Source organism: Micromys minutus, assembly GCF_963924665.1.
Source record: "Micromys minutus genome assembly, chromosome: 8".
Lineage (NCBI taxonomy): Eukaryota > Metazoa > Chordata > Mammalia > Rodentia > Muridae > Micromys > Micromys minutus.
The window spans coordinates 47,217,948-47,239,480 of NC_137977.1; the positions used below are offsets into that span (position 1 = coordinate 47,217,948).

Here is a 21,533-nt window from a genome sequence, read left to right on the forward strand (position 1 = left end):
GATACCCCACATTTGAGATATTTGCATTATGATTTGTAATGTTAATAAACAGTAGCAAAATTAAAGTTATGAAGTAGCAATGAAGATACTCTTATGGCTGGGGAGCAACATGAATTGCAGTATTAAAGGGTCACAGCATTAGGAGGCTGAGAACCACTAAACTAATCCTTTGTGTCTTAGCATCTCTAGTGAGCCTAGTCTTAGTCTTTAGTTACCTTTGTGCGTGGTCAGCTCATTCCCATACCAGTTTATCACACCCCCCCACCAAGAAACAATAGAAGACAAGGATTTGGATTGAAATGATGTGCTTTTATGGGAAACAAAAATATCCAACAACAATTAACAAAAGCTCTTCAATCTGGCAAGTTGTTAACCAGTGACAACGAGGCAGTTTCAAGGACTGCATCTGGCCGGGGACACTTCTAATGGGTCAGGAAAGTTGAAAGACACTGGCCAAAAAGAGAAGTTGCAGGGAGGTGACATTTTAAATGAGAGTACATTAAACTTCCCTTCCAGTCCCTCCACCCTGTCACCCTTCCAATGGGCAGATTCCTCAGATCCCCCCCCAATTCTGCTCACATGCAATCTCTTCCAGAAGTCTGCACCAGCAGCACACACTTTCAGCAACGCCACACACACTTTCTCAGGCCTCTGTCCTTCACTTTCTGCCTTGCGCCCGCTACGTCTGGCACGCGTCTTACCAGATCTCCTATTACTAGGCATGCCCCAGAAACTAGGGCCTTCTATGAGTCAGCCCGGTGCCCTTCCCCCTCCCCCATTCAGTGCTCAGCGTTCAGCAGGTGCTCAGGAAGGGTTTTCTGAAGTCAGTTCTACTTTTGCCACGTCACATCACCAGCTTCTTGGGCATCACAATTGTCCTTTTAAACTTCTCCGTCTTTCCCCTGGGACCCCCAGATACTGCGACACAGGCATCTCCAAGAGAGAAGAGCTGCCACCAACCAATGACCCAGAATTGTAGTGGGGGTGAGAGAAGGCTCTGTTTTTACCCGTTCCAGAAAGCAGGAGAGTTCAGACCTTGAGGCCACAGGGCAGAACGTGAGCAGTGTTGGTCAAGGCCTCATTCTGGAACCCTCTTGACAGCCAGGCTTCTGAAAGCTTCTCCTGTGAGACCCAGCTAATGTGGTAGCACTACCAGGGGATGATGGGTGGGTGGGGTCTAATATGAATGAATGCCTTGCCCTCTAGGGACCAGTGGCCTAGGCCAAGATTTTTCTTTGGGGTGTGGCCTATTCTCCCTGCCCAGGGTGGTGTGTCTGGATGCTCGCTGGAGCTATGGTGGGAACGTTAGCCCTGTGGTGTGTAGATCATCAGGCACATAGATTGTAATAAGGCTGAAGAGTGCAGGCCGCAACAATGGCCTCTCCTAGACAGAGGGAAGGGTTGGGGGTGCAGGGACCACCGAAGTGGGGAGAGGAGCCGGTTGCAGGTGGTGGAGGGAAGGGAAGTGCCCTTTTCTGTTTCCTACCATGAATTCTAGATTTGCATGAGGGAGTGCTTAGGGCCAAGGGTGGAAGGAGGAGGGGTGCTGAGCTGAGGAGAGCCAGGGTCTATTCACTCTGTACGAATGTAAGCAATGGGTTTGAGGACCACACATCTAACTGCATCACCCCACGGAGTGCTTAGCTCATATTTGGATGTGTGCAGAGAATTCTTTACGAGGCCTCAAAGATGCTCACTGATTTGGGTGGATCACCATGGACCTCCAACGGAGGGCCCATCCATGACCACAGTGTGCGAAGCATTCGTGGCCAGCATCAGCCCTGGAGTCTGGGGAAAGGTCCTGAAACAGGGAGTGGAGGCTCCTCCAGGCACCTTTTGAAAGGAGAGTTAGATCTTGGGGACTCAAGGTGGGACAGATGTTTCAGTACAAAATGGATCCCCAGTAAAAGGATGGAGTCCGTTCAGATCCCTGCCCAGATCCCACAGCAAGTAGAAAAGAGAAGGAGCACAAAAATACCTCGATGATGTGGGCTCGCCTGACAGTACAGAAAAGCAGGCAGCATGTTGTGTCCCATTATACAAGAGGATTATACTGTGTGTCAGGATAGAGATTTACATACATCTTTATATAAATGCATCTATATGTATAGAGCCTCCGCCTAGAACAGCCGGGCTTGCTTCTTCAGTTCATTCCTCTTCCAGAGGGCTAACCTCTCGAACTCTGAGATGGTCATGCCGAAGACTTGGTAGAACTCCTCCTGGGACAGGTGGCGCTGAATGATGGGGAGGGAACACAGACAGCGTGAGGATGCGTGGTGTGGGGACAGCAGCAGTTACTGTGCCTGCACTCTGGATGCCCTGCATCTGGCCCAGGGTCTGGCCAAGGAAGTTGTGAGGTATGTGTAGAGTGGATGGAGAGTAAATGAAGCTTCTCCCGGGAGACCTCTTGGGGGTGGCACTCTTGCTGTAGAAGCTCCTCTTATCTCCATCTCAGGTGGGTGTTGACTTTACCTATGTGTGCACCCTGGATGACCTTACCACTATGCATCTGTGCTCCATGTAGCTGCACATGGTATATGTGTATACATGGTTAGTGCTACCCAATACCTCTTTGGGAGGGAAAGAGGTACACCCAAGGAATCAGGGTGTATTGCCTCATCTTAATAGTTTTACAAATGACCTAGCAGTCTGTGCATCAGAAGAGTGAAATACATCACTGCTGTTGTCTTTCCCTCCAATGGAGTGTCATTTCTTTTCCCTCTTGAATGGAAACAAGTTTGTCATATGATCAAACGCTGTTCTGTATTTCATAGCAGGTTCCTCTCCCGCCTTTTATTTTTTCCTCTCTGTTTTTGGCAGTCTTGAAGGCTCATGTCAAAAGCCTTTAGACTTAGAAGTATATGACACTTAAAATATAGCAAAATATTAGGAATTGATAGATTTAGGTGAAGGGTAGGTGGGTGTTCATTTTACCATTCATATGGCATTTCTAGAGGTCTGAGAATATTTAAAAGTGTAATTTAAAATCGGGTTTAAAAAAAGAATTAAATCCATTTAAAGTGCGAATGAAACCCAGCGTGGAGCTTCAGAATGGCTATTCTGACTGTACAGAAACTCTTTGAGAGGTACACACTTGTTCTGATCAGTTTCTGTGTGGTTTTTATAATAAAGTTTATTTAGAAAGGAAACATATGGCCTATCTTTTGGCTGCAAGCTTCTTCAACTCTTGAGCGATTGATATCTCTAATTGAAGAACACCCAGTGAGAATTGTGTGCACAGCCACACAGCAATTAGCCAGTTTGTTGGCTTATTACCACGGTGAGCTAACACTTTAGCATGGTCTTTAGTTAGGCAGACAAGGATGTATGGCTTTGGGCAAAGGAGCAGTCCTTCCAAGCCTCAGTTTTTCTTTCTGGAAAAAAGGACCATCCTAGTACCTACCTCTTTGGCATGGCAAGAGCTAGGGCACAGAGTGCTTGGACATGCCTGATTTGTGCACTTATACATTGTGTGTGTGTGTGTGTGGACTTTTTGAGAATCGGTCAAACTGATGACCTGATCAACATTTCCTGGGACGTCACTTCCTTCTCTCCTCTTCTGTATTCACGTCAAGCCAGGCACACTCACCCCTTGACATCTGCTATCACAGGAAGCTCACCCCTGCAGTAAAGTCTCAGTGCTCTCTGTTCCCTCGGCCCAGAAAGTGCTCACAGAAGCATGGGTAACTTGCTCAGCTGTCATACAGTGAGTGAGATCCACTCTCATCAGTTTATTTGCAAGCACAGCTTGCATCTCCTAATTCCCAGTCCCATGATCAGCTCTCCTGAGGCCGTCTACCCTCCCCTTTGTCACTTACAAGCACAGTATGGCATTTAGGATCTGTCTTCCTACACAAGAATGCAAGTTCTAAGAGATCAGGGTCTCCATCTTGTTCATAGACACGGGTAAGCACACAGAACAATACTTAGCATTTATAATGGATTTTTAAATTAAGAACTCAATTTGCTGTTATTGTTTTGTGCACAAGTGCATGGTGTGTGTTGTACATGTTACAGAGCGTGTGTGGAGGGCAGGACAACTTTGTGAACTACATTCTCTCCTTCTCCCTTTACATGGTTTCTGGGGATTGAACTGAGATTACCTGGCTTGCGTGGCTGGCAGTTTTACCTGCTAAGCTATCTTGGCAGCCCTATAATATAAACTTGTGATAAATATTTGCTGGATGTACTCTGAACTTCTTAAGGACACAACAGGGCTGAGAGCTGGGGTAGAGCTGGTCCCCTGGGTGATTTAACCTGGATTATAGATTGGCCTGAGCTTCTTCCCAGGTTGATTTATCTGGTCTGAGCTCCTCCCCTGATTGATTTATCTGGTCTGGGATGAGAGCCATGTCTGATTCAAGTTCTCTGAGTGGTTCTGATGCTCACTGCACTTGAACTTTGGGGACTGGATATTATATGCCTTAAAGATCTTTTGGAAGGTCTGGGAGCTGTCCTCTTCAGCACCAACAGACACCTGAAGCTTCTTGTTCAGAAGATGGGAAAAAGTCACCCAAGGTTCTTGGGCTGCTAACTCAGCATGATAGGGCTAGGGACACTTACAAGAGCTCCATGTCCCACTTTCAACCTTCCATCTGCCTCTGCCCCTAGTGAGTTCCTTGACACCAGAGCAAGGATGGTTCCCATACCCTTCCAGCATACATGTCTACTACTGTTCTGACATCTCTCCTAAGTGGGATCTGTGAAAGCAGGACAGAGAATCTTTCCCACAGAAAAATCAGGCAGAGGAAGTGATATAAACAGGAGAGAGAGAGAGAGAGAGAGAGAGAGAGAGAGAGAGAGAGAGAGACGGTGGGGAGAGAGAGAGAGAGAGAGAGAGAGAGAGAGAGAGACGGAGAGAGAGAGAGAGAGAGAGAGAGAGAGAGAGAGAGAGAGAGAGAGAGAGAGAGACGGGGAGAGAGAGAGAGAGAGAGAGAGAGAGAGAGAGAGAGAGAGAGAGAGAGAGAGAGAGAGAGAGAGAGAGGTCAACCGCTCTTGAATGCAGGCAAGGGGAGGCTGGAGGACCAGGCATGTGAACCATCCTAGGAAAGGACTTGATAAAGATTTAGAAACTGATCTCTGGAGCAGGGCCCTAAGAAGCAAAACAGTCACAGGATGGAAAGGGCATTTGAGGAAGGTTAAAAGCACGAAGGACACGTCATGGGAAGGACAACACATGTTCTGGATCAGATATAGCCTGGGGTGAGTACGCTATGCTAATTAAAATACTACCCAGTGCCATGAACAGGGCCCCTCTGAACTTCCATCTATACTGTTTCAATGGCTCATAGATGCTTCTCCCGTGTCTGTCTAACCCCCATCTACTTCTTCCTGCAAGTCTGTGTCAACCAAGCAGGACTTAGTGACATTCTTTGAATAGCTCCATACTAATGTCTAGCTAGTACTTAACCTTAGCTCTCTGCCGAACTCTGCTCAGGGCTTGATGTAATCCTCATCTACTTCTCTTGGATGCTTGAGGGAAGCCCTGGTGGGACATACTCAACAGGGACCAGCTTCAGTGGATTATCACTTGGCTGAAGCACCTACCTAGTGACAGCAGAAGCAGAATGGAGATTTGTAACTTGGGACTTGTTTAATTTATGCTTTTGCCCTCTAAGCAGAGCCATCTGCCTCATACCTCATACCCATCCCGTGACCCCAACCCTACTTTAGTATATCCTTGAGTATTCAGGGACCAAACCTAGTTACTGTTCTGCATGTAGAACATCAGCCCCAGGTGAGAGACACCAACTAGGCTGAAGAGGGAGCAGCTCAGAATAGCACAGCAGTCGGGCTGTGGAAGCTTAGCTCAAGTGTGATTTTGCATCAAGCTTCAACAGGTACTCAGTTTATGCATTCTGTCCCGGGCTGAGTCAACTCTGGCAACTATGGGATTTCTTCGATGCCGAAGGTCTTCCTCATGATTGTATAGTTCCAGGGACATTCAATGTGTGCCCTGAAATGGCTGTGAGTGCAACCATTCATACAACCCAATATATGTGATTCGCTCGGCCTAATACAAAATTGTAAACTTGAAACATTGGAGAGGGACTGGAGAGAGATGGCTCAGTGGTTAAGAGCACTGACTGTTCTTCCAGAGGCCCTGGGTTCAATCCCCAGCAACTACATGGTGGTTCACAACCGTCTGTAATAGGATGCTCTCTTCTGAAGTGTCTGAAGACAACTACAGTGTACTCACATGTAAATAGGTAAATCTTAAAAAAAAATCTGGAGAGAATCTTTTTAAAAAAAGAGGTTCTTGAGTGTAAACTTTATAGAAGACAAGGTTACGTTGCAATGTCAGAAAGCTAAACATGTTTGTACATACCTCTAGGCGAGTCCGGTCCACATCCTTTGGCAGTCGGTTCCTTCCTCTTGTGGTCACAAGCAGCAGCTCATATGGGTAAATCTAAGGAGAAAAGGGGCACATCTAGCTTGGTTGAGGAGGGGTGAGTTTGTCTTTTTTAGCAGCAGTTTGTGCCTGGGGTCCTTCTTCTATCCACAAAGGCCAGATATTTAGTCAGGAGGAAGGACTGTATCTGCCCTCCTTAGGTTGGCATGGTCCCCAGAGTGCACTAATATCGCTAAAGATAAGCTTGGGAGTGGCATTTGACATTAATGTGGCCCCAAGGCCTTCGGAATGTAAGTGTCTAATAGTTGGTGAGTGTTAAGCTGCCCAATTGGTACTTGTGATGACCCAGGATTCTTAGGGACAGGAAAAGGGTTAGAGGAGACCTAGGGAGGACTCAGGGACAATGGGCCAAGGAGAGACCATGTTAGTCCTGAAAGGTCTTTCATCTATGCTTCGTCCCTGCATAGATGGTGGTGCCATCCTCTTGCTGCTCCCCAAGGTAGCGCTTCCCCGAATCCTGGAGAGCCCCGGGGTCTATGTGTTCTTTACCTTGTACTCTGCAAAGAGAAAAGAGACATGCACCAACTAGAACCCACCTCTGGGCTGTAAGTCATTACACTGGTCTCTGTCTCAGTGTCTCAGAGTCTTCCACACAGTGACTGCTCTAAGCTATGAGAATCCCTGTCTTCCTGAGTTCCCTGTGGAAGGTGGCTTGAGAAGGAGGTGGGGTTGGCTGTTGCTGAAATGGCCTTATGAGGAAAGTAGCTTTTGAGCTATGTATAGTAGGAAGACAAAGAATTGAGACAGTGGAGCCCGGGAAAATGATATTCATCATCTAGGGGTCCTTGGAGGCTGTGACACAGTCCCCTAAACCAGGGTCTGCTCTGAGCAGCCGTTGGAGCCTGGCATAAGATCTTTCCTGGCAGAGATCAGGGATCTCATGGAGAATTTTTCTGGGGGCAATGTAGAGTTGGCTCTGATTGTCTCCCTCTACCCTGTCTGACTGGAAGCTCTAGCTCTGCAGTACAGGGTAATCAGCACTTTCAGATGCTCTGAGGGCCTGGGTTGGGCAGATGGCCTGGAAAACACCCAAGGTCCAGGATGAGAGAGGATGTGGGAAGGGTAGGGAAAAGAGAAAGTGGAAGTGGGAACTCGGGGGTTTGGAGAGAGTTCATCCCTACCCCACCCCCACCTTCCATCCCCTGCTACAGAACCAGCAGCAAGGTTTCCAGGTCAAGCAACAGTTATGAGCACTCCATCCGGAGTCTCTGGGAAGTCTCAGGAGGGCCTGACCCTGCAGCTCTAGCCAACACCGCTCACCTCGCATGCCCCAGTTGACTGCATTCATGCTGTCGTAGTGGAAGAGGTCTGCGCTGGGTGTCTGCAGAGAAACAGAGCCAGGCTGGCATGAGAAGCTCATCTCTGCTTCCCAGAAGCACTTGCCTACCTCCAGATAGTGGAGCAGGGCCAAGGCAGGGGGCTCTTTCTGTAGCATCAGTATCAGCTTAGGGAAATGCAACTCACTGTGTTCTTCTTGCAATGTAGTCCCAGGACTCAGTAGACAACCAGTACAGATCCACTTATTCAGTGGAATGCTCCCCCTGACAAAGAGCCCTAATGGCAACCGTAAGTCACCCCTTCCTTTAACCAGCTCAACTCTTTCCTTTTCTCACAACACTGTCTCCCAACTTCATATATAACTGGATTTATTTCCCATTATTGATATTAATACTTTGTTTTCTCCTACAAGAATCTAAACTCGGGCTGGAGAAATGGCTCAGCTATTAAAGGCTAGGCTCACAACCAAAAAAAAAAAAAAAAAAAAAAAAAAAAAAAAAGTAAACTCTGAAGAGACAGAATATTAAAAATATGTGTTTGGTCTATATGTATGTATGTGCACCGTGTGTGTGTGTGTGTGTGTGTGTGTGTGTGTGTGTACCTTTGGCTGTGAAAGCTAGAAGGGGTCCTTGAATCCTCTGGAACTGCAGTTATAGACAGTAGTAAGCCACAGAGTAGGCACTGGGAACCAAACCCAGGTTCTTTGCAAGAGCAGCCAGTGTTCTTAACCATTGAGCCATCTCTCCGTGCCCTGAACAGGGATTTTTTTTTTTTTTTTTTGGTCATTTACAGGTTCTAAGCACTCAGAACAGAACCTGGCAGCGAATCAGGCTTTCTCTAAATGTGCTGAATGAATGATGTGTGCTGAATAAATGATGTGTGATGAACGAGTGATGTGTGTGGGAGTGCACTGCAGACAGGCTTCTCCACAGGCCAGGGCCATAAGTACCAAACAATCTCTCCAGTAGAGCTCTGCCACCTTGTGTATCCCATTCTAAGATGGTCTCTTAGTAGAGCCATGGCTTCCTCTCCTGGCCCACTTGCTGGACATACTCTGCACAAGAGACAGAAGGATCCACTAAAAATCCCAGTTGGGTTCACAGGGCACATCTACGAGCACCCTCTGAAGTTCCTCCCTGGAGTATGCGGCTTCTATCGGCACTACCATCTGGCTTCATGACCTCACTCTTTCCATTCTGGCCATGTGACTTGGGACTATGGCTCTCTCTGGAACAGAGACGTTAACATGCGCTTCTCGGCAGGTCTTCAGACGCTGAGCCTCCTACTGCTGTCAGGCCTTCATTTAACTTTACTCCTGTCTCATCATCTTTCTACCCCCTTGGCTACTTTCCATCTTGATACTTCTGGCCACCCGACTGTTCCATTTTCTTACTGTCCATCTTCTCACAAGGACTGTGAATGTCACAGGAAAAAGTGACTTCATTCACTGTAGGTTCCTCAGAACCCGGAGCAGTGCCTAGTGCTCAGTAGGTGCTGAAAACGATACTTGTCTCACTGTTCATGTCCCCATCACTCATTCAGGTTCACAGCAACATTTCTCCTCCCTTTCCAGCCACCGAACTAGCTCACTGATTACATGGAGGTTTTATGAGCTGCTCGGGGGTGGGGTGTAGAAGGTTCAAATTCTGGCATTGCCACTCATTAGGCTTCTTTCTACTGGATGACCCAAAGGGGAGGGGGGATTATTCCACTTTCATCAACACCAACTCCACTCTAAGGCTCCTCTTCAGTCCTACCCAAGTTGTCCCTAGGGTTCGACAGATAGCACCTAGGCGAGAGGCTCTCAGCCCAGCCCCTTACCCTGTGCAGCCCATTTCTCCTGTAGGCAGGCAGTGAGGCAGATTTGGAGATGAGGGGATCTGAAAAAGAGGCAGAACAACTGTCAGGATTCCTGAGCCAACGTGACTCTCTCCGGGGCCATCTGCCCAATATTACCCTCAACCTAGTGGGAGGCAGGGTGGGATCCAGGGGATACCAAGCTCTGTAAACCAAAATTTCCAGACTGTCTTGGGTAACTCTGCTCCAACAAAATTCTAGGCCCACCAGAAGCACCACCTACTTACATACTCTGGCATTGACTTATATGCATCTATCCTCTTAGGATAGATGCTTGTATTTTGGCCACAGGCCTTGGGATTAGGGTTAAGCTCAGAGCCAGGCAGGCAGGGTCTCAGGTTACACACCTTTCCTTCTCTTTTGGAGAACCCCAAGCAGAGACCCACAGTCTGACAGAGGATAAACTGTCAGATGGGTGGGGCTAACTTATGCTAGGATTCTGTCAACAGAGCCACAGGGAGCTGCCATTGCTTTGGCTCTGTCCTTACAAGACACAGGGGATTGTGGTTGGGCAGGCAGAACATACCACTGTCAGCCAGGTAGTGTGAACGAGGGGCTGCAAGAGAGAAAATTCAGATCAGCGTTCATGGGTCTAACCAGCCTGGTGGAAACATTTATCACTTACAAAGAAACATGGCTTCACGCTCAAAGACTTTGACTGATGGGAAGGAAGTGCCTTGATCAGTGTCATTTCCAATTAGGTGAGTTTCTTACTGTCGAATCTAAATATCACCATCCCTCTGAGTCCCTCCCCATTCTTAGTACCTGGTAGGAAACACATGCTCTGGGATATCTGGGATGTAGCTGGGATACATGTGTAAGTATGTATGACTTTATATGTGAATTTACATATTGGGCACTCACTCAGGCTGCGCACTTTCCTTTCCACTAAGTCACATCCATAGTCAACAGTTGTAATTGGCACAGTCTTGGTGCCCCGAAGAGACCCAGAGCCAGAGATGGAGAAACCGCGCTCCAAGTCAGACAGGGAAATGGTCTCATCGGTTCTCCAGCCTCTCTGTCCTTAGTATATTCTAAGGTCAGACACATTGCTTGATCACCCTTCAGTTTTATCATTTGTGAAATAGGAGTGACAGTGTCTCTGTGGTAGGGATACGGTGAAGAATACACATACATGTGCTGCCTAGCTTATGTCAGCTTGACACAAGCTAGAGTCATCTGAGAGGAGGGCACCTCAATTGAGAAAATGCTTCCATAAGAATAGGCCATAGGCAGTGTATCTACAGTGTACCTACAGGGCAGTGTATCTCAGCCTGTGGGTTGACACCCCTTTGGGGAAGTAGAGCGGCCCCTTCACAGGGGTCACATATCAGCTATCCTGCACATCAGATACTTATATCGTGATTCATAACAGGTGCAAAGTTACAGTTATAAAGTATCAACAAAAACCATAACATGAGAAACTGTATTAAAGGTTGAAGTGTTAGGAAAGCTGAGAATCACTGCTGTAAGGCATTTTCTTATTAGAGATTGATAGAAGAGGGTCCAGCTCACTGTGAGTGGTTTCGTCCCTGGGTTGGTGGTCCTAGGTCTATAAGAAAGTTACAAAGAGCAAGCCATTAAGCAGCACTCCTCCATGCCTCTACATCAGCTCTTGCCTCTAAGTTTCTTCCCCACTTGAGTACCAGTCCTGACTTCCTTCAGTGATGGACTATAATGTGGAGATATAAGCGAAATAAACCCTTTCCTCCCCAACTTGCTTTTGGCCATGGTGTTTCATCACAGCAATAATAGCCATAGCTAAGACAGCGTGACATAACACAGTACGATACTTAGCACAGTGGTGGGAGAGATGGCTCAGTGGTAAAGAGCCAGTACTAATATTGGAGAGGACCCAAGTTCAGGTCCCAGCATCTACATTGGTGTCCTCACAAGTGACTATAATTCGGGGATCCAATGTCTCTGCTCTTCATGAGCATCTGCCTGTGTGTGTGTGTGTGTGTGTGTGTGTGTGTGTATGAGTGTGATAAGTCTTTTTATAAATCTTTTTTAAAAATAGTTAATAATTTTATTTACTTATTTATTAATTATATATAAGTACACCATAGCTGTCTTCAGACACACCAGAAGAGGGCATCAGATCCCATTTAGGTGGTTGTGAGCCACCATGTAGTTGCTGCTATTTAAAATCAGGACCTCTGGAAGAGCAGTCAGTGCTCTTAACCACTGAGCCATCTCTCTAGCCCGGCTGCGCTAAATCTTAAAGAAAGTTATTTAGCACAGTTCCTAACCCATATATAACACTGGCTTTATTACCATCCCTCCCCATCTTCAGTCTCACCAAAATCAAGGGTTAGCAAGGGGAAGAAAGGCAAGATCATAGCCTTAGGTTTCTCCAACTAAGGTCTGACCCTACCTTAGTCACTTACTGGCTTTCTGGCCATGGACAAGTGACCTAATGTTACTTCTTTCATCTGTGAAGTGAGTGATGATAACTTTTCTACACCTTGTAGATTGTAAGGACCAATAGTGATGTCTGCCAAGGCCTGGAGCACAGCCCAGAAAGCAGTGACTGGAGATACAACTTCTTAGCAGGACCTCCATAGGGGTGAGAGAAGGAGACTGATGGAACAGGTATGTCTTTTTAGGAACAGTAAGGAGCTCTGTGAGGGTTTCAAGTTGGGGTGCTTGAAACAACATCTCTACTTGTTTACTTCTAAGTGATGGGAAGCTCAGCACATCAGAAAAGAAGCCCTATATTTTTAAGATGCCATTCAGATGGCAGCATTTTATATATAATGAAATCTTAGAGGCCATGGCTCCAGACTTCTCCCAAGAGGTGGTGTGACTACTTAGTAGAACATAGATCCATGTGGTGCCCTAGTCTGTGGTCCACACCCAGGAGAGGCCCAGAAGGATGACCAGAGAGTCAGGAAGGTGAGAGGGCCTGGGGTTACCTTCAGGGCCAGCCTTTTCTGATCTCTTCATTAGTTCCCAAGATGAATCTGGGTGCCAGCTATGTTCCAACACAATTACAGCAAGAGGCCCAATGGAGAGACATCAGTTTCTATGAATCAGTGTGATCTTGGGCTTCTGTGCCTCACAGTGGGGCTGGCATAAAGCAAGTAACCAAGAGAGCCAGAACAGAGAAGTGCTTACAGCCATTGAAGGACATCTCATAGCCAGTGGTATGCAGGGCCTCCCGACTGCTGGTGGAGCTCCGTGGAGGGGTCCAAGGATCCGCATAGGAGCTTGATCGGGCCTTCATCTCTTCCTTCAGAATCAGCCGGCCAATTCCACTCTGGAGCTGTGGCGGGGTGAGGGGCATGAAGTCGGGAGGAGGCAATGGGGTGGGATCGGGCATGACTGAGTCACTGGGCCTGACAGGAGGCTCTGCTGACCCTTCCCAAACTCTTCCTCCTTGCAACAGTCATGTTTTCCTCTGTGAGTCTATCTCTGTTTCCCAAGTAGCCCTGAGGGCTGGGTGAAGCTCTGAACGTGGGTGCCCCCGAAAAGGTCTAACAAGTGACCAGATCATATTGTCCTGCCTATAGTCACTGGTTCAATGATGTGCACACATCTCCCTGTTTTACTTGAAACGAAGTCATACAATCTAAAAACTAGCAATTCTAAAATCCAGTTATAGCTCAGTAGCTACAGGGCATTTGTTTTAGGAATTCTCCCCAACTCCAGGGCTATGAAGATCCTCAGACACTTAGGCGCTCTCTCTATTTCCTATCATCTATCTATCTGTTCATCATCTATCTATCTATCTATCTATCTATCTATCTATCTATCTATCATCTATCTATCATCTATCTATCTATATCATCTATCTATCTATCATCTACCTATCTATCATCTATCTATCTATCTATCTATCTATCTATCTATCTATCTATCTATCTATCATCTATCTATCTATCTATCATCTATCTATCTATCTATCTATCTATCTATCTATCTATCTATCATCTATCTATCTATCTATCTATCTATCTATCTATCTATATCATCTATCTATGGAAATAGGCTATTTTCTACAGTGGCTAGGCCACTCTGCGTTCCCACTAGCAGTGAAGGATGCTGGTATCTGTTTCTTACATTCGCAAACCATTCTGAACATGAAGCCAGTACAGACCACAGATTAAGAGAGATCTTTGATCTTTCCAGGAGTACTTTTTTTTGAGCAGCCAGAGCGTAGTCATAACTGAAGCTATTCTTGCTATCAGACTCTTCAGTTAGGTACTACACATTTCTTCTAGGATGAATTTGAATTTGGTTTCTGTCACTTGCAGATGAAAATAAGAACCCACGTATTTTATTCCATGAAGTAGCTGGCTCACCTTGTGCATACTGTGGTCAAAATCCTCTTCTTCTCCTCCAGATGAGAACCTTCTGGCTCGGGGCACTGTCAAAGGACAGGGGAGATTAACTCCAGCAAGCATGTACTTTCTGCTCAGCCCTCTGGCTTCCTCCCTCCGTTGTTGGGCTTCTCACTGCTGCTGTTTAACTGATGATCCCTGTTTATTTCGATTCTGTGTCATACTCTTTCTCTAAATGGAGGTTTCTTAGAAGATATTGAAGTCACCCCTGAGCTTCTGTAAAGCCTTGTTTAGAAAGGAGATTCGATTAGTAAAGCCAAATGTTGAATCAAAGTAGATATTGGTGAAAACTCCTCCACACAATAGAAAGAAACTGCTTAGGCTGTTTGTGTGGTGGGGTGTCATGGTATCTAGAGGATTTATACCGTCCATCTTTAGACCCTAGGTCTCCTTCAAATTTTGTTCCCGGTCTATCCCTAGGACCTGGGGCTGGCATTTAACACCAACTGTGGAAGCAGGAATAATGTCAGTTATAGCCCCACCCAGCATTCTCAATGAAATGATTGTGAAGAAGTGGGCGACTGTCACCGACACAGATCATAGGGCTCTGCCCTTTGGTCCTTTGGTAATACTACCTTTGGGGGACCCATGATAGGTCCAATACTCAGACTCTGAAGCATAGTAGGGGTCTGGCGAGTAGGCTGGACTATACTTGGAGGCCTGGCTGATGTCTTCACTTGTTTTGCTCTTGGTTGCTGTGGACAAATCACCTGTGAAGGACCCAAGGACAGCACTTTAAGAAGACAGAGTGTCTCAGCTCTGAACACACGCTCTCTGTCATGCTCCAGCTCCGGGAGGCAAGACTACATAAGGTTAGAGGTTTCTGGTGGAAGAGCCTGGGGCATGAAACAGGAGCTGGAGGAGAAGCCTTGGGTGAGCCCCCCCCTGTTTTACATTTGAGGGAAGAGAAGAAAAAGGGCTTGATCAAGAGCACCCACCCAGCCAGTTTGTTCACAGGATTGACTAGCCTTGGGCTTCTTCCAGCACATTCCATAGAATGCAATGGTATACATTAAAACCATATTCTCAAAAAACAAAACAAAGCAAAAATCTGACGTTTCTGGGTGAATCTAGCCCTTCCTTCCTGACATCTTTGAAACCAGCTTTATCATGGCTTTGAACCACATTGAGGAAGAAATTGCCAGTCAGGGCCAAGGTGCTTGCTGAGTTAGATCAGCTGTTTTCATGTCCTGTTTGGGGAGGCTGCGTGTCTTGAAGGAAGGGGCCCTGAACAGGGAGTGAGGAACACAGAGCTCTGAGTCCAACTCTGCCTCTTGATCTGAGCTTAGCCCTGAGCAAATCCCGGCCTTCCCTGCCTCAGTTTCCTTATGGTTAATTATTAGGATTGTATGTTAGCTCAGGTTCTACTTGACTTCATGCTTCCATCTGAAGCAATCCTATAACAGAAGTGATGAAAATACTTACTGCTGTAAACACACATGTCTATAGGGCAGTGACTTTATAGGGATATAGGCTGGTGACAGGCTGACAGGGCAGAGAGCAGGGCTGGAGGAGTCAGCATGGCTTGTCAACCCCTCAGGGAGAGCTACGGGGAAGCTGTTAGGAACAAGATCTGTTCCGAGGACCAGAGCAGCAGGTCCTGGCATTGGGCTTCCAGTCAACCCAGGACCGTGTGCAACACTCCCTTGCTCCCTTGACTTGAGTGCTGGATGATTTCTCTTGGCTGATGACATTTTGCCTTTTCCTATGGTGCAGCTACCTGAGTGCACCCTGAGCCTGCTTTGGTGCTATCTCTGGAACCCTCTTGGAAAAACCTGCTGAGTCCTAAGAAACGTGGGTTGTAGGGAGCGTTTTCTGTATGAAAAGGGAAACTACCTTTGTGAAGGGCAGCAACTTTTTCCCCCCCCGCACAAATACAATAGGCTTACAGCTCACTATCGAGCCCCTGCTCCACCAGCTCTGAAAACCGAAGAGGTCTGTTTAAATGCAGGGTCCTAGCTGCACACGGTTGTGCAGATCTGTAGGCCCGTTAGTCGGGAGGCTTGTAGAGAGCAACCAGGAGTTCAAGAATTTAAGGCAAGCTCCCTCCCGCCCCTCCCCTTCAAGACAGGGTTTCTCTGTGAAGCCTTGGCTGCACTGGAGCTTATTCTGTAGACCAGGCTGGCCTTGAACTCACAGAGATTCACTTGACTCTCTTAGCAAGAGCTGTCTCATCCCCAACCCTAAAAAGATATTCAGGTCTTCAGTGCCCAGAGCCAGTACTTATACTTGTCCCGCCCCTTCTACCACCTGATTGGCTGGGTCCACAGTATAGGGTCACTTCTACCATCTGCAACCTCAAATCCAAGTCTATGCACTCCTCCGCTGTTTAACCAGAACAGTGAGCAATCGAGGGCACCCAGGGTAGCGGTTGCTGTCTGCCCCATCAAAGGGAAAGGTATGCTTATTCAAGGCTTAACGAATGCTTTGTAGTAAGGAACAGGAGGCCCCAGCATGGACGGCTTTGGTACCTGAGTATAGGTAGAAATTATGGGTAAAGCAGCTAAGAGAAGATTTCTGAGTTGTGAACTCAGCATTTCTAGTTTTAAGGGATCTGGGTCATGGAGGAAGCCCGTGAATCTGCTTTTTTAAAATTAGTTTCTAAGGGTTGGACGTTCCACAGACGGTTGTTTAAAAACAAAAACCAAATAAATGACTTAACGAGGGACCAGGGAGGGAGGGTGCTGATGTAGCATGCACAAGGTCCCCAGGTTTGATCTCCAGCACCAGGGAAACAAAATGCAGAAGGAGAAAATGGTGTTCTGTTCCTTTCTCATCTATGAGCTTCCATCTGCACTCAGAGAAGCAGGAGAAAAACCTTCAAGCAGAGGCCTTGAACTTAGTACAGGGCTCGCTGTATCTCACACAATCCTAACGAGCAATTTGAGTTGCTGGCATTCTGAGTGCAGGTCTCATAGGAGTTTGGGCATTTTCCAGGATTGCTCTGATCATGGTATTTAGAGCAGCGAAGAGCAGGCAAGGTTGGGGAGGTGGTAAGAAAGGATTTCCGGGACAGGAATAATTTTCTTTCTCTCTTTTGACATGACATTGACACCCAAAATCATCCTGAGTGATTGGGGAGAGGGGTAGCAAGGACGATGGTGTGGTCTTGCATTGTCTCGTTCCTGGACCATCTGCATTGTTGGGTATCACACCCCCCCTCCTTGTTTGGCCAAGCTCTCTCTGCCTCTGACCATACCATGCCGTTTGTAGATCGGGGGTTTTCGGTAGATGTTACTTTCTCCAGCTTCCAGAGACCAGGAAGGGACAGTGGGGAGGAGAGAGAGAGAGAGAGAGACAGGGGAGGAAGACAGCACTTGGTCAGTTGATCTGAGAAGAGAGAGCCAGTCAGCAACTTTTTCCAAGGGGTCACCATCTTCCCCCTGCCAGGCTTCCTAGTCTCTTCCTTTGCTCACACCTGACAGGTTCCAGGTATAGCAGGGGAGAGGGAAGGCATACAAATGGCACCAAGGAAGGGGAGGCAGGGCTAAGTGATAGGCATGCAAGAGACAGGGGATGCTAAGCAGGCCTGGTGTGGAAGTGTCCACAGCTTCTGCCTCTAGTGGCAGCGCCCCCTTCACTCCATGCAAAAGGCCTTTGGAAGCTGCATGGTTTCAGCCTTGTCTGCATTAGCCTCCCTCGGAGACATGCTGGGCCCACTGGAAGCCACTGGAAATAGTGTAGGGAATGGGAATAGGACCAACAATCAGGGGTGAGTGCGTTTGGATTACACAGCCAGAAAACGGGCTAGACCTGGGTTTCTTGTACTCCATAATGCTGGTTAGTTGTTGGTTGTTGTTTTGTTTGTTTGTTTGTTTGTTTTTTTTTTTTTTTTGCTTTGTCAACTTTCAACTTGATGCAAGACAGCATCCTCTGGGAAGAGGTAACCTTAGTTGGGACACTGACTCCATGTGGGGGGGGGCTTTTTCTTGATTAACGATTGACATTGGAGGACTCAGTCCATTGTAGGCCGTGGAATCACTGGGCAAGTGGTACTGTGTTATGTCTGTATGTGTGTGTGTGTGTGTATGAATGTATGTATATATGTATGCATATATAAATAAAGCAAGCTAGGTAAGCAATGAGAGCAGGCTGCTAAGCAGCGCTCCTCCAGTCTCTGCGTCCTGCCACTAGGTTTCTCTCTTGTTCCTGCCTTGGTTTTCCTCAATAGTTGGCTAAAACCTGTAAGTGAAATAAACCCTTTTCTCTCTCTCTATTTGCTTTGGGTCATGATTTTTATGACAGCAATAGAAAGCAACATGAACATCCTTGGTGGCATTTCCTACCAGGCCTTGCAGCCTCTGGCTTCCTCTCACCTGCCCTAGCTATCTTGACTTTCTTTTGCTCCTGTTGCTTGACTGTGGAGCTGTCACAGCACCAACTTTGATGCCCCCTTCTCCAAGAAGCCTTCTCCTGCCTACCACACCAACACAACCTCCCTTACTCTAGCCACTCCTCCACAGCGCTCTAGCTTTTTTCTTTTCTGTCTATAGTAGGCATTACCACCATCTACTTCCCTTTCGCCTTTCCAGTCTTTTTAAAATTCATTCACCATTGCTATCCACACCCTCAAGTATCACACTAACACCTGAACCAACTGGGCGGTTGGCTCTCTCCACACATTTAACTGTACTCACTACGAAGGTGAGATCTGGGCTGGAGCAAGCCCAACTGCAGCCTCAGGGTTCAGAATACGACCTCCCTGCCCGGAAAAGTCAAGAAATGGGCCCCAGACCACCAGATTACAAACAGTGGGGTCAGGGTTCAAGCCAAAATATCCAAGGCAAGCCCCCTTCACCTGTGTGACTTTACTCTGTCCATCATCCATATAAAGGGCCAATACTTGGGTATTTTCTTGAGTCTTTTTTTCCCTAGCCCCTCCTAATGATCATGATCAAGGCTGGTTGTATGAAGAGAGTAGACCAAAGCCCGTAGGCATGTTGGGGCTAGATGGTATGAGTGGATTGGTTAGGATGGGCCCCCAAGGAACAGACTTTTCCTCCATGCCTTTGTAGCATCAGGCAAGTGGCTCAGCCATCTGGCACCCCCATGGAACATGCACTCATGGGGAGAAGGGTGAGCTGGCAGCGCCTACCTGGGATATGAAAGTGCTTGGGAGCCTGGTAAGAGGTCGGAGTGGAGGACCTCACATCTAACTGGCTATAGTATGGAGAACTCCGGCCACTCTCAGGCCCTGGAGCATGCAGGCAGTGATCCCCAGAGAGAACAGAAGCATAGAGAAAACAGGCATTAGACAAGGTGGCGCTAAAGGAAGCAGGGGTGACGTCAGCAGGGGTGGGCGGGGCGGCGGCGGGGTGGGCGGGGCTGGGTGCCCCAGTGTGCTCAGCTCCAGAGTGGAAGCAGCTTGTGCTTTCATGCACCAAGTGGGCTGAGACAAGCTTGACCTTTCCCCTCATTTGACCCCCAAGTCTGGTTCTGACAACTAGAGATCTCTACTTGCGTATCCTCCCATCCCACCCTGCTCAGCTTCCTCCCTCTGTTTCTCCCTTTCTCCAGTCAAACATTAGCTCCTCCCCTTACTGCCGGTTGACTGTTTAACTGGCTGAATGGGGCTGGGGCCCTCAGGTGAAGACTCAGCCATGCTGAGTCACGTTTCTTCCTGTGGATGCACAGGCTGAAGGATGAGATAGAGGTCCACCGTCCCTGGGCTGCCTGACACACCCTCTCCCGGGCATTTCTCCACCCACATTCCTGCTGCTTCTCAGGGCCACATACCCATCTTAGGGGCTCAGTCGGGCTCACCTGAGTGGCCATAGGCTTTGGAAAGTGTCTATTAACCCTGTAGCCTACAGACACTAAGTGACCACATTGTCCTGACTCTTCATCTCTCTTTGGGGCTTTTCTTGCCTTACCTGAGCGGTAGTAATGATGAGGTGAGCGAGAGAAGGTGGGAGACATGCCTTGCCGACTGTAGGTGGGGGAATCGATGTATCCGGGGCTAGAGGCCCGTCTCTGCCGGAGGTCCAGGTTCTCATAGATGTCCTGGTTGGGGGGGGGGGAGAGAGGACTATGAGCAAGACCCATGGTGCAAGACTTTTTTTTTCTCCAGTCAGGTATTATGGAGTCTAAAATCCTAGGGATTCAGTCACACATACAATCTGAGGAGGATGGGAACAAATTCTTAGGTCTCACTGACTACTCATAGCCCGTCTGGAACCCACACAGGCAGTTTCTGGAGACTGACTAAGGATTACAGAGGCACACAGAACCCCAGAGTCTGGAGTTCTTTCCTGACAACTTCCATTCTTCATGCCATTGCTTGGTTGGGGGAAACATTTTGGGTTGGGATCAGGTCCTGTGGTACAGGGGAATTGTGACCAGGGAGCCCCTTTTGGTCAACATAAAGAAACACCACTTTTCCCATTCATATATATATATATATATATATATATATATATATATATATATATATATAAAACCTTTTATATATCAGATTAATTACCTGGGAGTAAGGAGATAATGTTCCCAGTGACTTTAGAAGCGAAGAATTTGAAGGCAGCCATGAAGGGAGCAAAGGGAGAGAGAGAGGCAGGCAAGAGGGAGGGAGAGAACATGGTTACACTGTAAGATGGTTAAGTGGCCTAAGGAGAGGGCCTGCAGCTGCCCGTCTGGAGGGGACCCTGTCCAGACATCATTTTACGTAGAATATCAGAACCTCTGGGAAGTGGTAGGAAATATTGTGACTATGATTCCCTTTTCTAATATGAGGGCTCAGGGCCAGGCTAGGGTTCTCAGGAAATGGCTAGTCTTGTGAGCTCAGGGCTAATTTCTCAGCCCTCCCCTGTCTCTCTCCTGGTTCACATCTCCTTTGTGCCTCATGAAGACAAAGCCCAGGACACAGTATGCAAATTTAGGGCTAAGCAAGGACCAGCCACTGCTGTAAATTGGAAGGCTGGCATGGTGAAGTACAGAGCTAGCTGAAGACTCAGCCCCCTGAGGCAGGCTGCTGATTTCAGCTGTCACCAGAGTCATGTTGGAGCATCTACCCGATGCGGACCAGATTCTTGACGTCTAAGACAAGCAAGGCATGCAGATCCTTATGTGAAACCTAACATTTACATGCCAACAGTTAATTTACATTTCGGAATGACTCCCTGTGAGCGAACCCAAACCATCTGGGACTTGGCTATGACCCAAAGGCCCCCGGTCTCTAGTTTCAGATTTGGAGTCTGCAAATACTTGGTCCTCTTTTCCAGGCCCATTTTAGGAGCCAGATCTTAGAGACTCTCAGTACTGGATTCTCCAACCAGATGGAACTGTTGGTAGGAGTGTTGTTGCCCAAGCCAGTGAACGGTGGAGCTGAAAAGTACCTGAAAGCCTGAACCTCAGGCCAGAATCCTGTCCACTGTCACAGATCAGGGCCTAGTGTGGGGTGGGAAACCTCTGAAACATGACTGGCCAGGATCTATCCTGTGATAGCTATCCTGCCTTCTCCAGAGAACCCTCTCTTTTCTAGTAGCCATAGAATGGTTTCTAAATCCACCTGACGCTGCATTTTTATGTGTGTGTACTGAGCTCAAGGTTTTAAGTAAGGTTTAATATGGACGGAAATGCCTGCCTAGCCAGGGTTTAGGAACTTCACTGCCTTTAGAGCCTGGTATGGTATCAGAGACATGGGC

General features: G+C 47.5%; 1 protein-coding gene across 1 annotated transcript in view; it reads right to left on the bottom strand.

Moving 5' to 3' along the window:
* Positions 1–303: 303 nt before the first annotated feature.
* The window catches only part of ABLIM3 (actin binding LIM protein family member 3), a 110,913-nt gene continuing 89,683 nt past the window's right edge, over positions 304–21,533 (bottom strand). The window contains exons 10-20 of the mRNA XM_080920439.1: positions 19,767–19,896; positions 17,093–17,140; positions 14,469–14,603; positions 13,855–13,919; positions 12,668–12,815; positions 10,074–10,103; positions 9,512–9,570; positions 7,673–7,733; positions 6,902–6,909; positions 6,329–6,409; positions 304–2,234 (exon numbers count right to left, since the gene is read on the bottom strand). Of these exons, the coding sequence (XP_080776565.1) occupies positions 2,121–2,234; positions 6,329–6,409; positions 6,902–6,909; positions 7,673–7,733; positions 9,512–9,570; positions 10,074–10,103; positions 12,668–12,815; positions 13,855–13,919; positions 14,469–14,603; positions 17,093–17,140; positions 19,767–19,896 (879 nt within the window). The 3' untranslated portion in view covers positions 304–2,120. The remainder of the gene's footprint in view (positions 2,235–6,328; positions 6,410–6,901; positions 6,910–7,672; positions 7,734–9,511; positions 9,571–10,073; positions 10,104–12,667; positions 12,816–13,854; positions 13,920–14,468; positions 14,604–17,092; positions 17,141–19,766; positions 19,897–21,533) is intronic.